This window comes from Ochotona curzoniae, unplaced genomic scaffold (genome assembly GCF_017591425.1).
Source record: "Ochotona curzoniae isolate NIBS_2020 unplaced genomic scaffold, NIBS_Ocur_1.0 contig_4612, whole genome shotgun sequence".
In the NCBI taxonomy this organism is placed as follows: Eukaryota; Metazoa; Chordata; class Mammalia; order Lagomorpha; family Ochotonidae; genus Ochotona; species Ochotona curzoniae.
The window spans coordinates 5,273,639-5,289,269 of NW_024466343.1; the positions used below are offsets into that span (position 1 = coordinate 5,273,639).

The following is a 15,631-nucleotide window of genomic DNA, read 5'->3' on the forward strand; positions in this document are numbered from 1 at the left end:
TCGAAATAATGACCCAGGGTCGGTCTCAATGCACGCAACAACTGCAAACCATGCAACACCATATTTTAAAAAAATAAATTGGTGTGGTGGAATAGCCTCATATTTCCTCTATAGTTCTAACATTCTTCAAGGATTTTTCAAGATACTGGTCATCATAAGAGTATTTACACTCAGAATTTGGCAAACAGAAAATCAGGGCTCCTTTTCGCCCCTGAAAAGCCCATTTACAGGCACACTACTGACTAAATTTTCAAAGTGGCAGGTAAATACGGAGGGAAAATAGTATGGTTAATTAATAAATACACAAAACTAGGATTTACATATTTCTAGTCTAAAAATTCATCTTTTATATGTGATAGTTGAAAAAAGGCTCATGTACTTGTTCAACTGTTTCCTGCCCTGATAAGCAGTCTAACAAACATCTTGCTTCATCCATCGAGAAATTCTGTGCAAGATATTTCTTGACATCATCACAAGTGCAAAGGTACAATTCACCTACCAACCTGGAAAAAAAACTGATTACACCATTTTATGCTCAAGAGAATCAAGTGAGATTTATATGACTGATCACAGTTTTATGATTGAAGATGAAAAGTCTAATCAAGAGGTGCTTTGCATTTCAGAGGTCACCAAAGCTGCAATTTGTGAAGAATTTGAAAGTGTTAAAGGAGGGCCGCATCAAAACTCCACTGCCAAAGCAGACTTCTAATGAAAGCCTGGTAAAATGTTTTTGCAGTTCACAAATCAAGTGCTTGCATTGTGAAGGCCAGTTAAACAAATCAGAGCTTATTATGGCTTGATTGCCTTTCTGTTAGTGTACAGATCACAAGCAATGGTGCTCTATCTCCTGGCCTAATACCTTTCTCATTGTGCCTGAAAATTTGGCAAGAACACACAGAATTCCAGTTCCATAAAAAATCATCGCCTCAAGCCACACAATGAAGTCAAACACGTTCAATCTCAGCAAGAGACTCACTCAGCAAAGAACTTAGTAATACCTAAATTCTCCAAATACAGTATTTGAAAGGGTTAACAATAACCAGAAACATAGTAAATAGCCCTAGCGAATGCAGCTTTCTATCACGAAAGGCTTCGTATGTATTGTTTAAAAGTGAGAACATTTACAGAATAAGGAAGTAGGCATATTAAGTCTTTAGAGGTACAACGATTTCCTATAATTATTTTAAGCACATAAATCTGTATCCAGCCCAATGTAAAATCTGATGACATTTAAAAGGGATGTATCTCTGTGTCTGTAAGACTTGATGATATAAATCTTACAAGGTGCATGACCTTGGAAATTCAATGTTAAAATTATCTCCATGAGGCGGAATGCTATAGCTGCTTCCTGAAGTGGATGATCTAAGATCATTGGTCTGGAAACACATCTACTTGGAACTACTGTAGCATTGGCTTATAGAAATACACACTTGAAAGGACCACATAGGGTTTGGCCTACTCTCTCATTTTAAATTCTGGAAAATGAGGTTCTAGGAGTAGGCAGAATTAATTAATCATGTCAAAGACTCAAAACAGGATGATGCCAGAATGTCAGAGGAGTTCCCCCAAAATTGGGTTCATGCCTTTCTACTGCCATTGCCAGAATTTCTTTCATTAATGTTGAATCACTTCCTTTAGACTCATAAAAAGATTCTTTTTTGGGTCCCGCTCGGCAGGTGTGATATAGAGCCAGGCAGGAAATAAACACTCAGCCAATATTCGTCGAGTGAATGATGGAATCAGTTAATGGAAGTAAAGTACATTGATTTAATTTCTGGGTACATATCTTTAAAAAAAACCCCACATGTGAGAATCATAACCTTTTATATCTTACCTTCAGGATAAATGGAAATAATTTGTGACATAAATGGGTCAATATCATGCTTTTGTTTTGTGTTTTAAATACACAAGCTTGAATGGGGATGATCATACTAACCATGTTAGTTTGTTTTTGTCAAATATGCGCCTTTGCAGTGTGCTACACAATTGTATTAGAAAAAAATTCCCAAGGAGGCAAAAAAAAAAAATCTTTTGTGGAAACTAGAAGACAAATACAGAAGAACAATTGGTTTAAGGGTCAATCATTTTCCATTTTTTTTATAAGAAAACTTTCTGCCAAGTAAAATTAAATGATGAGTCTCTGCAGCCTGCCACTTTATAGGGGGTGATTGAGCTGATATAATACAAATGATTTTATATTACATTCTTCACTCTTTTTTATTTGCATTCAAACCAGCCAGATCTCAGCAATTATGCTAAATATTGATTTACAATTTCTTTCAGCTTATTCTAACAATGCAGCCAGATGAGAACCATAATATTATTTTATTTATAGCCTTAATATGATGGTTTGAAGTGACTAGTAAAAACAAAACTGGCCTCCAACCGTGCTGACTGCCGGCAAGACAGTTTTGTAGTGTTCACGGACGAAGCCATGGAAGAGCCATGCATGGGGAGTCAGGAGCCCCAGAACATGTCAACTCTGACCGCCTCCCTGGAAGATATGCTGTCTGCCTCCAAGCTCTTCTCTTCAAATTTAATAACCTCAAACAGAAAAAGAAAGTGAATACTTAAAAAGATGCATTCATATAAAAACACAGCCAAAATGAAAGGAGATGATGAGGCAGTTCAGAGAAAAGATAACCAAAAGGAGACGTTTTAGAAACCAGTAATTCCCAGGATTAGCATTTGTTGAGCATTCCCTTAACTTTTTTGTAGCAATACAGGAGACTGTCCATATAACATGCACTACATAGTTTAATTTATGCAACGGTGCTGTGAAGTACTATTATCTTCCCTCCTCGTAGTTGAATAAACCGTGATAGAGAAGGTTAGTTAAGTAGCTCACAGTAGATAAGTGCACATCCAGGAGTCAAACTGGCAACCTTCCTGTTACAGTCACTGGGAGCATGAGTTCTATGATGTCTACAAGGTCAAAAGCCGCATTTAGCTCAGACTGAAAAAAGAAAAAGGTAAACCGTTGCCCCATGGATGATGCTAAGAAGGCAGGATCAGGAAAAAAAAAAGTGAGATCATGGGAATAAATACATCTTAAAAAAAAAAAAGATACAACCTGATCAAAAGAAAAGTGATGTTAAAATTCAAGGAAGAGACTGTAAGTTGGTAAAGCCCATTCTCGTGGGACTTGATGTTTTCTGACAGAAGTAGAAGAGTTTTAGACAGAAAAACTGTATGTCCAGTGGGACTCAATGTTTGTGACAGAAGTCGAGGGGTTTTAGACAGAAAAACCTAAAATCTAAATCTCCTAAAACCTCAAATCCTTTTGCTTGTATCTTGAGAGGCCCAGTATGCTGGTGTCGGATCTCTCAAGACAGAGTTTCTCGGTTTGAACACTACCCAGAGTATTTATCAGATAGGTAACAAGGACAACATATTGAGCTTTTCTGTGCCTCATGTCTTCCTCCGAAAATGAGAATAATACTAGTGTTTCCTAGAAAGTTAAATAGCCTCCTGAAATAGCATGGACACACATAGTTAACACATTGTCCATGCTCAGTGAAGGACAGAAGTTGCACCAAGAATACATCTCCTTCCGGCTCTCCAATACGGAATTCAATTGCAATAATACTAACCCCAGCTACTCCTTAAAGACTTACACCTTGAGTCACTCTCTCCCATATTGAAATCCCCCTGGCTGGAAAATATGCTTGAAAGAAATTGAGTTCATGCTCACTTCGGCAGCACATATACTAAAATTGGAACGATACAGAGAAGATTAGCATGGCCTCTGCGCAAGGATGACACGCAAATTCGTGAAGCATTCCATATTAAAAAAAAAAAAGAAAGAAATTGAGTTCTTCCCACTTGTTCTTCAGAGAATGAAGAGTTGATCATTCTCCTTTTACTAGGATCTCATATAAATCCAAACACCATCTTCTTCAGCATTTAAATCCAGATCCCTTGATGTCATTTCCCTGGATTATAAACTCCACAAGTACATTAATTTTAGCCTTGTGTCCTGGTGTCCAGTACTGCAGGAACACACAGTCATGCCTTGGACATATTTTTTCATCCATAAATAGGTATTGTACTTTTGAAGTTTCTCAATCTTTTTTTCTCGTTGTCAATATCCATTTTAACTTAACAAATCAGACAACTGCAGCCTTTAAATCTCCATGCTATTCCACTTTCCACTTTTTTATTGATAATCAGAGCTTATTTGAGGAAAATCAATGAATAGATGAAGATTGCTTTGTATGCAACCACTTTTTCTGTCCCATGAATTTTCTCATCTCTGAATTACAGTTCTCAAGAAAAATCTGAAAGTCGCAGGTGCTTCCTCCTTCTGTCCTTTTCCTAGAGTTTCTATTAAGGGTTAAAAATGGCGATGCACCTAAAGGGCTTAGTACAGGGTGTGGAACTGAGGATTGTTACTTCATTCTAAGTAATGTTTTCTTCCTATATGGTAGTTAAATATTATGGGAGAAAACAACTTCTAAAACTATGTATATATTTTTCTGTGTTCTGAAAGGAGCAAATATATAATGTTCCAAAATTACAGAGGTACATCAAGCAGACTTGAAGAACAGGGGTGGTTCAACTGGCTAATCCTCCTCCTACAGGTGCTGAGATCCCATGTGGGCACCAATTCATGTCCTTGCTGCACTACTTCCCATCCAGCTCCCTGCTTGTGGCCTGGGAAAGCAGTGAAAGATGACCCAGGACCTTGGGACTCTGCACCCACATGAGAGACCCAGAGGATGCTCCTGGCTCCTGTCTTTGCATTGGAGAGCCTCTGGCCATTGCAGCCATTTCGGAAGTGAACCAGCAGATGAAAGATCTTTTTCTCTGTCTCTCCTTCACTTTATGAATCTATCTTTTCAACAAAAATGAATAAATCTTAAAAAAAAAAAGAATAAGGGGTTGGAACAAATGCCCAGCAAGAAATTGAAATCTGAGCCTAGGGGTCAGACCATGCGATGTAGAAGTGAGGAAACTGACATCAGAATTTTCTTTGAAGAGGAATTATCATTCATAATGAAAACAAACAGGGAATTCACCTTTACCCCACCCTCCCTGCAAAAATCGCTCCTGTTACAGGTAGAGTTCTGGCCACCACTCCTCTAAACACACAGAGTTCTAGGTCCCAACTGGAAGTCTGGGGGAATCCCAGTGTGTTAAAAAGGTTAGAGGTAAAACTAAAATAAGGGGGGCCTGACGTGGTAGCCTAGCTACTAAAGTCTTTGCCTTACATACGCCAGTATCCCATTTTGGCACTGGTTCATGTCCCAATGGCCCCGCTTCTCACCCAGCTCCCTACTTGTGACCTGGGAAGTAGTCGAGGATGGCCCAAACCTTGGGATCCTGCATAGGAGACCCAGAAGAGGCTCCTGGCTCCTGGCTTCAGATAGGTACAGCTCCAGCCATTGCAGCCACTTGGGGAGTGAATCAATGAATGGAAGATCTTCCTCTCTGTCTCTCCTCCTCTTTATATATCTCACTCTACAATAAAAATAAATTAATAAAATATTTTAGAACAAATGAATAACCCTCTCTTAAAAAATTAAAATGAGGGAGGACAGCAAGGCTGATGCAAAAGTTAGTGGTAAAACTATTTTATGAAAAATGAAGAGACCCCTGGCTTTGTGGCTATCCTGAGGATATAATGCTGTTTCAGATACAAACATCTCATCTCAAGGTACAGAGAAGTCAACCAAGGAAACAATTGCAGTAGAGTATCAGGTGCTACAATAGTAAGAACTGTTGGTTAGCATGCCCAGCACGCATGATCTCATTTGATCTTCAAATCATCCCATCTGAAGTTATTATCTTATTTTACAAGAACACTATGCCAATTGGAAGGGTAAACAAAGACTCTAAGCTGGTTTCTACATAGTACGTCAAGTGTTAGTGGAAGGAGGAAATGTGGATGGGGATGTTGGGGCAGAGGTATTCTTTAATCACTCCAAGAAGTAGGAATGTCATGTACAAAGTCAGAGGGACATCACATGTTCCTGGCACCCTATTGGGGATTTTTCACTCATTTACAATGTGTACTAAAAGGGGTGTTGACACACAGAGTATTACTAACTTTTCAATTAAGACAGTTACATATTATATGTCAAATACATTTCAACAGGCTCTCCGGATTTGGAAATTTGACCATTGTTTACTCTTGATCGTGGAATAAAGTCCTAATAGATACAGTTAGATATAGCCCACATAACATTTTTAAAGTACCACCTACTGATGATCAGAAGGCTGAATGTGTGTGTATGTGCACACAATCATAGACACATGCTTTTAACACATGCATGTGCACAACTGTAAGGTCCCTTCTAATTATTGGGTTTGTCCACAGATGGCAACTAGCAGCTCTTACGGATTCCTGCTTAGACACTCGCAGGGCTTACCCACATAAGCTTTGGTAAATACTGTTCAATATAAATTAATACCACTCTTTTAAGTCCAGTAGAAAAGTTTCAGTCATGACTCAAGAGACTACTATGCTTTCTGTAAGAAAGAAAAAGGAAAGGGAAAAAATATGAAGAAAATACCAAAAATTTCAAGTTTCCAAAAAGACAACTCCAAGAAAATCACCAGATGTGTTGAAAAGGAATGTGTGATCAAGCATCCTAGGAGGGCGGTCTGAGAGGTGGGGGGAGTGGGCGGCAGGAAGCATCGTTGTCTTCTTGCCCGTGAAATTCATGAATCCATGTTCCTTTTATATTAATAAATAAATAAACTCCTTTTTTTCATTCTCCTGAAACACATTCCTTACCTGCAGTAGTAAGATGTAAGACAGGAATAGCTTCTGGTCAAAGATCTGAGAGGTTGACTAAATTTTAAATAGTCAACCACTAAAGAGAAAATATCCATGAGACTCACTAGTCTTTCTACCATTTGTCAATGTCAAGTTAATGATACATTTTACGACTGTCTTATATTCTCAAATCTGGCAAATGAGTAAGTGCACTGCAGAGGTACAAATGTCCTGAATTATTGTGTCCACTTTTAGTAAAATCCTCACTTGTCCAGAGCATGAGTTACTCAAAGGGACAACCTTAACTTAAGGTTGGAATAGTTGGAATAGTTGATTGCATGTCTCTTTTCAACACACATAGTGGTTTTCACCAGGTAAGTGTGTTAAACATTTCTTTGTAAAAATGTATGATTTTAATAAAAATTCTCTCATCTCACATAAATTACCTTAACTGAATAGGGAAGTGATTTATGGACCACAAGCATCTTCCCTGTCTTCATTTCCAATAAGATTAGGGACTATGATTACTTTTTATTTGTTTCTGGTTTATATAGTTTATTAAATCAGAAAGATTTAATCATATGTAATTTAAATAATGATCAGCATAAATAGGCAAGAGCTGACATATGTTGAGCCCTATCATGTACTCAATACTCTAGCTAGAGCAGTATTGCTTGGCTTCATTTGAAAAAATTATTTATTTATCTGAAAGTCAGAGTTAGAAAGAGGAGAACTTACATCTACTGATTCATCCCCCCAGATGGCTGCTGTAGCCAGGCACAAACTGAAAGCTAGAGGTGTCATATAGGGCTCCCAGTGGGTGGCAGAGACCTAAACACTCAAGCCATCTTCCACTATATTTCCCAGACCTTTAACAAGGAGCTGGATTGGAAGTGGAGCAATTGGAACAGGGGTCAACACCCACATGAGATGCTGCCATCACAGAGAGCGATCTGACCCACTGCACCACAACACCAGCTGCTAGCCTCATCTATGTTTTTTGAAAATGAAAAGTGTGGCACTGAGAAGTGAACTTTCCTCAGTTCTCACAAGGTGTAACTGAGGTTCAACCTTTATCTTTCTCATTCCAAAAACAATTGTTACAGCAATAACATAGTTTTATACAACATTGATTTTGCAATATCAGTCTTTCTTTTATTTGGAGGAGACAAAAAATGTACAAAGATGCTTCAACTCCCGATCCCACACTCCAATATCCCAGCCTTATACCTACACCTCCCAGCACAAAATTAAACTTCTTTTGTCTTGTCTCCCAAATGCCCTGCCATAGTGCTCCCACTTCCTGTCAAGGGATTCTGGAATTTAATTCCTGCTACCTACTCTTGCATCTGCCCTTGAAACTCCAGATCCTTCATTACATGAAAGTCCTTCAAAATATTTCAGGTGAAAGTAAAATTAAAAGATGTCTGTTTGGTGCCATTTTTTTACATTCATAAATAATTTTTTTTCAAAATACACATTATACACAAACTCTACAAAGATCTTCCATATTTCTGAGCCAATTTCATCCAGGAACTAGAAATTGAATACCCTTTCCAATAGCTACAGTAGCCAGAAGCCAGCCTCACACCTACTCCAAGTTTGGGAAGGTCCAGCCCAAGTGAATGTTCTATGCCCACAGCTTCACTGAAGAGAAAGAATTTCTAGAATAGAAGACTTTAACAGAGATAAATCATCTCATGCAAATCCTTGTAAATTGTGGTGAAAAATTCATTAACTATAGTTACAGAGATATATTCAAACTATTTTAAGAGAAGAAAATGTTCAAATTCATTTCTGTATAAATTCAGAGATGGTCAATAATGCATTAGAAATTAATTTCTGACATTAAATTGAAGGCAAATTTCATACCTCATATATCTAGTTAGCGTTTTCTCAAGTGTCCAAGAAATGAACAAAAGTAAGGGAAACTTCAAATTAAGTCAGAGCTGATAACTTCCCAGCAGAGGCCAGCTCTCTTGATTTTACCACTTCCTTACCCACTAACAGCATGTCAGCTAAACAAGTTCAGCAGCTATCACCTTTCACTTGTCCAAAATCATTTTTTAAGATTTAGTCATTTTTATTGGAAAGACAAATATACAGAAAGGAAGAGAGATAGAGGAGAATATTTTCCATCCACTGATTCACCCCCGCCCCCCAAGTGGCCACAACAGCCAGAGCTGAACCAATCCAAAGCCAGGATCCAGGAGCCAGGAGCCTCTTCCACGTCTCCTATGCGGGTGCAGGGCCCCAAGGTTTGGGCCGTCCTCAACTACTTTCCCAGGCCACAAGCAGGGAGCTGGATGGGAACTGGGGTCTCTAGGATATGAACCAGTGCCCATACAGGATTTTGGTATATCCAAGGCAAGGTCTTCAGCCATTGGGCTACCGAGCCAAGCCCACTTGTTCAAAATCTTAATGCGCTACTATAGTGATTACTGCAATAATTATAATAATGATTTCAGATTTTTTAAAAATCATTTTCACTGTTTTGTATATATCACTGTGTATATCCCCCTCCTTCAAGACTCTTGCCCCAAATTAATCTCTCTGTAACATCTTATCTAATTAATCTAACTTGACCTTTATCTCAGGACCAGGAAACAGAAGCTTTTTAGCAGATATCTATGCCTTCTATGGGCAAAATCTATGAGGCACCAACCTGGCACATGAGAATTACTGTTGCATGCCAGGCCCTGTGCTAGATGAACTGGGGTATCTTGTGTAATTCTAACAACCTACAAAGCAGAAATGTCTCCTATAAGGCAAATCCCAAAAGAATCATAGAGATTGGGGCTAGTATGGTGGCTCAACAGGCTAATCTTCCACCTGCAAGTGCTGACATCCCATATGGGTGCCACTAAATGTCCCAGCAGATCCATTTCTGATCCAGCAATCTACTTTTGACCTAAGAATCAGTAGAGAATGGACCAAGTTGTTGGGCCCTTGCTCCCTTGTGGGAGATTCGAAAGAGGCTCCTAGTTCCTGGATGCAGATCAGCTCTCAGTCCTGGCCATATGGGAAGCTTTCTCCATATATCTCCTTTTCACTGTAAATCTTTCTTTCCAATAAAGATAAATATAAAAATCTTTTATTAAGAAAAATCAAAGGGCCCAGTATAGCAGTGTAATGGCTAAAGTCTTCATCTTACATGTGCCAGTATCCCATATGGGCACCAGTTTGTATCCCAGCTGTTCCACTTCCCTCCAAGTTCCCTACTTGTGGCTTTGGAAAGCAGTCAAGGATGGCCCAAAGCCTTGTGGTCAGCACCCACATGGGACCTGGAAGAAGCTCCTCAGCTCTGGCCATTGCATCCACTTGGGGAGTGAACCAACAGATGGAAGATCTTTCTCTGTCTTTTCTTCTTTCTCTAAATCTAACTCTTCAATAAAAATTTTTAAAAATCATAGAAATAGCAAAATCTTCAAGGTCACAGAACATTCCTGTGGAACATACAGCAATCGCAATCTCAGAGAACATAGGTCCAGTGGCAGAGAAGCAGTGACTAAAGCTCTTTATTGGATGTTACCAATGCCAAGTGCTTTCCATTGCCTAGCTCCCATCAGAAGTAGAACTGAAAAAATCGACTGCTCACTCAGTGCCTCCCACCATGCCCTGTAGTGAGGCAAGTCCACTGACAGTGTTTATAATCAAGAAGGTACAAAGAAAGCTCTAACAGAAGAACTCTGGAAATATTTGCTCCCATTATTCAGTAACAAAAGCAAAAATGAAGATCTTCCCTTTGGGCTTGTGTTTTCCTTTCTGTTTGGGGTGGTTTCAAAAGGATATAATGCCTAAATATAGGGAAATCATCTTGCTATCATAAGAAATGACCAAAAATTACAGATCTAAGGACCCAAATCCTGATATTATTTAAAAATATAAGCAGATATCTGTAGCCTGCTTGTGAAATAAATAACAAAGTTTCTTCAGGTTTAAGCCACACTGCAGCTGAGCACAGTCTAACGGAAATAGCCACGGTGCTGCTCAAGGACAAATTGCAATAATGCTTGATGACTATTTTTTAAAACTCGCTATCCAGATAGTTTTCAAGAACTCAAATGAATTTCTGTTAACGGAACTTCTGAAACACAAAAACGCTTAATTTGGTTGCCGAGAAACTAGCACACTATAGACATGCAGTAAATATTATTTGACTGAATGAATATACTGTCAGGACTTACAATAAATGGTCACTAAGATAAGACATACATCAGCATTTATTCAACTAAGTTCAGGGATAGTCTTGAGGATAAAATGAGGATTTGAAGTTGTAGAGAAATGCATCCTTTGGTATAAAGTATTGCAGTCTACATGGGAGAAATGAAAACAGCTCTAACTCTGTGGTGGAAGTGATCAAGTAACGTGTGCACTCTTTGAGGTAAGTGTTGATGTGTCTACATATTGGATGTTGGAGTGTGAAAACTGGCTCCACTTTGGATTCCAGCTCCCTGTTAATTCATGCCCTGGAAGGTAGCAGGTGGTACACACGTAGTTGACTCCCTTTCAGCCACTTGGGAGATTTGGCTTGAGTTCCTGGTTTATACCTTCAGCCTTGCTCAACTCAGCTGTTTTGGGGAATTAGAGAGTGCTACAAGGAATGAAAGATTCTCTCTCTCATTTCTTAATGTATAGTCTTAAAGATAGCTTTTAAAATAGTATACTATTGTCATACTATTGTCAGAATACCTTAATTTTATTGTCTGAATAACTTAATTATTTATGGGTATCACTTTCCTACTCAAAGTAGAAAACTTTCAACATACAGATAAATACAAGAAGAAAAGGGGAAAAAAACTTGCATCACAAGTACTAGTTTTGAGGACTCTTCCAAATATACTATTCCAATTTCCAGAAATTATTTTCATTTGCATCTAAACAACAGAAACAATATTATTGTAAATATCTTGAAGCGAGCTATGAAGTGAAGGAGCTTCTTAATATGAGAGCCACATAATATTCACAAATATGAAATATTACAATCCATAGCACATCGAGAATGCCACATTAACTGCTACCATAAAACACTATGATTCAATTCAATTTAAAATCCTTAGTTTTTAATGCTGTTTTATAACTACTATGTGCAATTTATATTGTCTGTTTAGTTCCCTGCTGTTTCTTCCCTTGATTCAATATTTTGCCCCAAGAATTTTCATTAATTTATAAATGTTTATGACTATTATAGAAAAATAATAACAGTCACACAAAAATGGATCATCAGCTTAAAATGTTCAATTTGCTTTCTCAACCAGTGGCAGGCGCTGAGAGTTGGGGAGGCATCTGATTACTAATCAGACTTCAAAGTTCAACACTCACCTGTAGAGATCATTGACTTATTATCTTAATTATTTCATCTTACTGAGTCTTTTCTCATATTTTCCGTTGGCTTTGACTTTTATTTCCCTATTAAACTTTTGGCCTCAAATTTCCACTCTGCTCATTGTGAACTTAATGTTTATACCCAACCCAAATTCATATGTTGAAATCTTAACACCCATTGTGATGGTATTAAAAGGGTATGGGGACCGAGTATGAAGTGGATAGGATCGAGCTGGACTACAATACCCATTGGTTCACGAGGAAGACAGAGCTGGAAACAGAATGGACCCAGCAATTGCAATGACCAGCATGTGCATAAGCTGATTAGTGTGACAGACGGTGTTGGACCCTGTACTAGCAAATTCACACAAGAATCAGGTCTGGGATCATCTCAGATGAAATTTCTTTGGAGATCCCTCCAATTGAACTGCTGACCTTAGAGCCCCAACCATGAAGAGACTGTCAACCCGTGGACTCTGGATAGGTTTTGTTGTGATTAGAACTGCGAGACTGGCAGCAATCCAGAACTGATAAACCATCAAAACTGTTTGAGCAGGACCCTCGGAGCATGCCTCCCATTGGGGATCTGGGAAGGGTGGGAGGTTGGGTGGAGCTTTTCCCTTTATTACTCCCCAAACCCCAGAAACAGGGAAAAATTATATTAGTGTGGAAACAATGGTATTACCCACTTTCATCCTGTAGCCCTGGACCTTTTGTACCCTAATCAACTAAGTAAGATTATTAAAAAATAATTTTCACAAAAAAGAGTATGGGGAGTTAGCTAGCCTTTAGTTGAACAAAAGCCTTTTGTGAATGGAGTAAATAACTAAACAGAAGGCTCTCAGAGTGCTTCCCATGTGAGGACACAGGACCGCCATCTGTGAACCAGAAAGCAGGCCTTCACTATTGGACAGTGAATGTACCAGCACCTTGGTCTTCAACTTCCTGGCCTTCAGAACGATCAGAAACAAATGACTTTTGTTTATAGGTTACCTGTCCTGCGGTATTTTGTGATAACAGTTCCAAAGGATGAAGTCAATCACGACCCTCATATTGTTATACATGAATAAATCATCTCTTTATTTTCAATGACTCTGAACTTCTTGCAAACACTGTGCTTAGCTTCTCAGAACCCAGAAGGAAAGAGCATCAGCAGCGTTACACACAAGTATATTTATATGGTATGGCTGTCATTATATAATATCACTCATTACCATGTGGTTTCAACACATGCAATAGACTTTCTCAGGTTTCTAGAGGCTGGAGATCATGACGGCAGCTATTTTGATTTCTTCCGAGGGGCCATGCGGGAGGGACACACTTCAGTCCTCTCTCCTTGGCTTGCAGGTGCCCACCTTGACCCTCTGTCTTCATGATTCATTACATGTCTAAATCCCAATCTCTTCTTCTAAAATACTGTCATAACATTGAATTAGGATTCACCCCATTAACTTCATTTAACCTTAATTACTTCTCTAAAGGTTCTTTCTCCACATACAGCCACATTCTAAGATACTAAAGGTTAGAACACCAACGTAAGAAATAAGGTGGAAGCAGGAGAACTCAATTTGACTGATATCATAGAAATAACTAAAAGGCTTATCAGTTTAAGTACATAACATGAATTTAGGCATAATAAATGTTTAAAAATCTTGCCTAAGTACAGATTTTATACCTTTATCCTGAGGTTTTTGTATAGGAAAATAGAATTCTTGATGACCCAGAAGGTGGTCAAAGTATTTGGAAAGTAATAGGATGAAGCCCCTTACTCTTGGCTTCCACCCAGTGTAGAACTGTCGTAGTCATTTGGGAAAGTGAGCTAGAAGAAAGAAGATCTCTCTTTCTCTTTCTCTCTCTCTCAATTCCTTTGCCCCATCTCACTTTCTGACACTCTACCTTTAAATATATATATATGTATATATACATATATACACATACATATACATAAACACACACATATATATACACATATATTTTTTTAAATGGGTGGATACTTTTTAGACCTACCACAGTTAGGATGGAAGAGGAGAGGATAATTATGCACGCCAAGAGAGTCTCCAAAGCTTGGGAAATCACCTTTTCTTTGACAGATAATCAAACTTCACAAAAATCTAGCCAGACCAAAAAGTGTTAACTTCACAAGAGAGGAAGGAAGATAAGAAGACTTAGCCCGAGAGGGAGAGTAGATCCACAAGAGGATAACAAATGATTAAGGAATCCAGATCCATGTAGCTACTCTTGTCAGTGTTCACTTTTAAAGCATGCCTCTTCTGGCTCACTATAAAGGCAATGATTTGACAAGTCTCAAAAAACTTTTAATCCTAATACCGACAGAATCTCAGGAAAGCATGATTTTTCAAGCTACACTACTCAACTTGTCACATCTTTTTCTCTTTTCTTCAGAAAAGCATTCCTCCAAAAAGGCAAGCTCCCAGGTGAGTTACTTTAATCCAAGTATCTTTTCTGATCCCACAATTTGCAGCAATGATGTTGTCAACGAAGAATGTGTTTCCTTCCTGAGACTCATGCAAGAAGAGAATGATTTCCAGGGTCTGACTAATGAAGGAACCAAGTGAATTCTGCGCAGCAGGAACTAGAGGCACAGGAAATTCCATCCTAATTGTGGATTTTGATTTTCAAAATGTGCAACATATGAACACACATGAAAAAAAGCAAAAAAACAAAAATTTTGAAAATCACTTACTTAATCCATAAACTACAATATGCATGATTTTCAACAGAATACACTATTCACTAACTCTTATTTTGCTGAAGTTTGAGAACCACAGGGCTAAAACCCAAGGAAGGAACTAATCAGAAATAAAAACATGTTTACACACTTACCAAAATCTCTACAAACATTTAGCAACTTTTGTCTTCAATGCATTGAGGATCAATGATTGGTTATTTTAAAAATTAGGTTAATGGACCTGGTGGCATGGCCTAGTGGCTAAAGTCCTCGCCTTGAACGTGCCTGGATCCCATATGGGCGCTGGTTCTAGTCCTGGCAGCTCCATTTCCCATCCAACTCTCTGCTTGTGGCCTGGGAAAGCAGTTGAGGACAGCCCAAAGCCTTGGGACCCTGCACCCATATGGGATACCTGGAAAAAGTTCCTGGATCCTGGCTTTGGATCCGCATAGCACCAGCCGTTGTGCTCACTTGGGGAGTGAATCATCAGACAGAAGATCTTCCTCTCTGTCTCTCCTCCTCTCTGTATATCTGACTTTCCAATAAATAAATAAATCTTAAAAAAAATAGGTTAGGGCCCGGAGCGGTGGCGCAAGTGGTTAAGTCCTCGCCTAGCACGCCCGGGATCCCATATGGGCGCCGGTTCTAATCCCGGCAGCCCCGCTTCCCTTCCAGCTCCCTGCCTGTGGCCTGGGAAAGCAGTCGAGGATGGCCCAAAGCTTTGGGAACCTGCACCCGTGTGGGAGACCCGGAAGAGGCTCCTGGCTTTGGATCTGCATAGTATCGGCCCGTTGCGCTCACTTGGGGAGTGAATCATCGGACGGAAGATCTTCCTCTCTGTCTCTCCTCTCTGTATATCCGCCTTTCCAATGAAAAAATAATAAAAATAAATC

General features: G+C 39.0%; 1 protein-coding gene and 1 non-coding gene across 2 annotated transcripts in view; one reads left to right on the top strand and one right to left on the bottom strand.

Moving 5' to 3' along the window:
* The window catches only part of ERICH3 (glutamate rich 3), a 115,934-nt gene extending 102,833 nt beyond the window's left edge, over window positions 1-13,101 (bottom strand). Inside the window, exon 1 of the mRNA XM_040987248.1 lies at window positions 13,043-13,101. Within this exon, the coding sequence (XP_040843182.1) occupies window positions 13,043-13,101 (59 nt within the window). The remainder of the gene's footprint in view (window positions 1-13,042) is intronic.
* On the top strand, window positions 3,687-3,793 carry LOC121161095. The gene has a single exon (XR_005884614.1). It is a non-coding gene; the product is annotated as a U6 spliceosomal RNA (small nuclear RNA).
* Window positions 13,102-15,631: the final 2,530 nt, after the last annotated feature.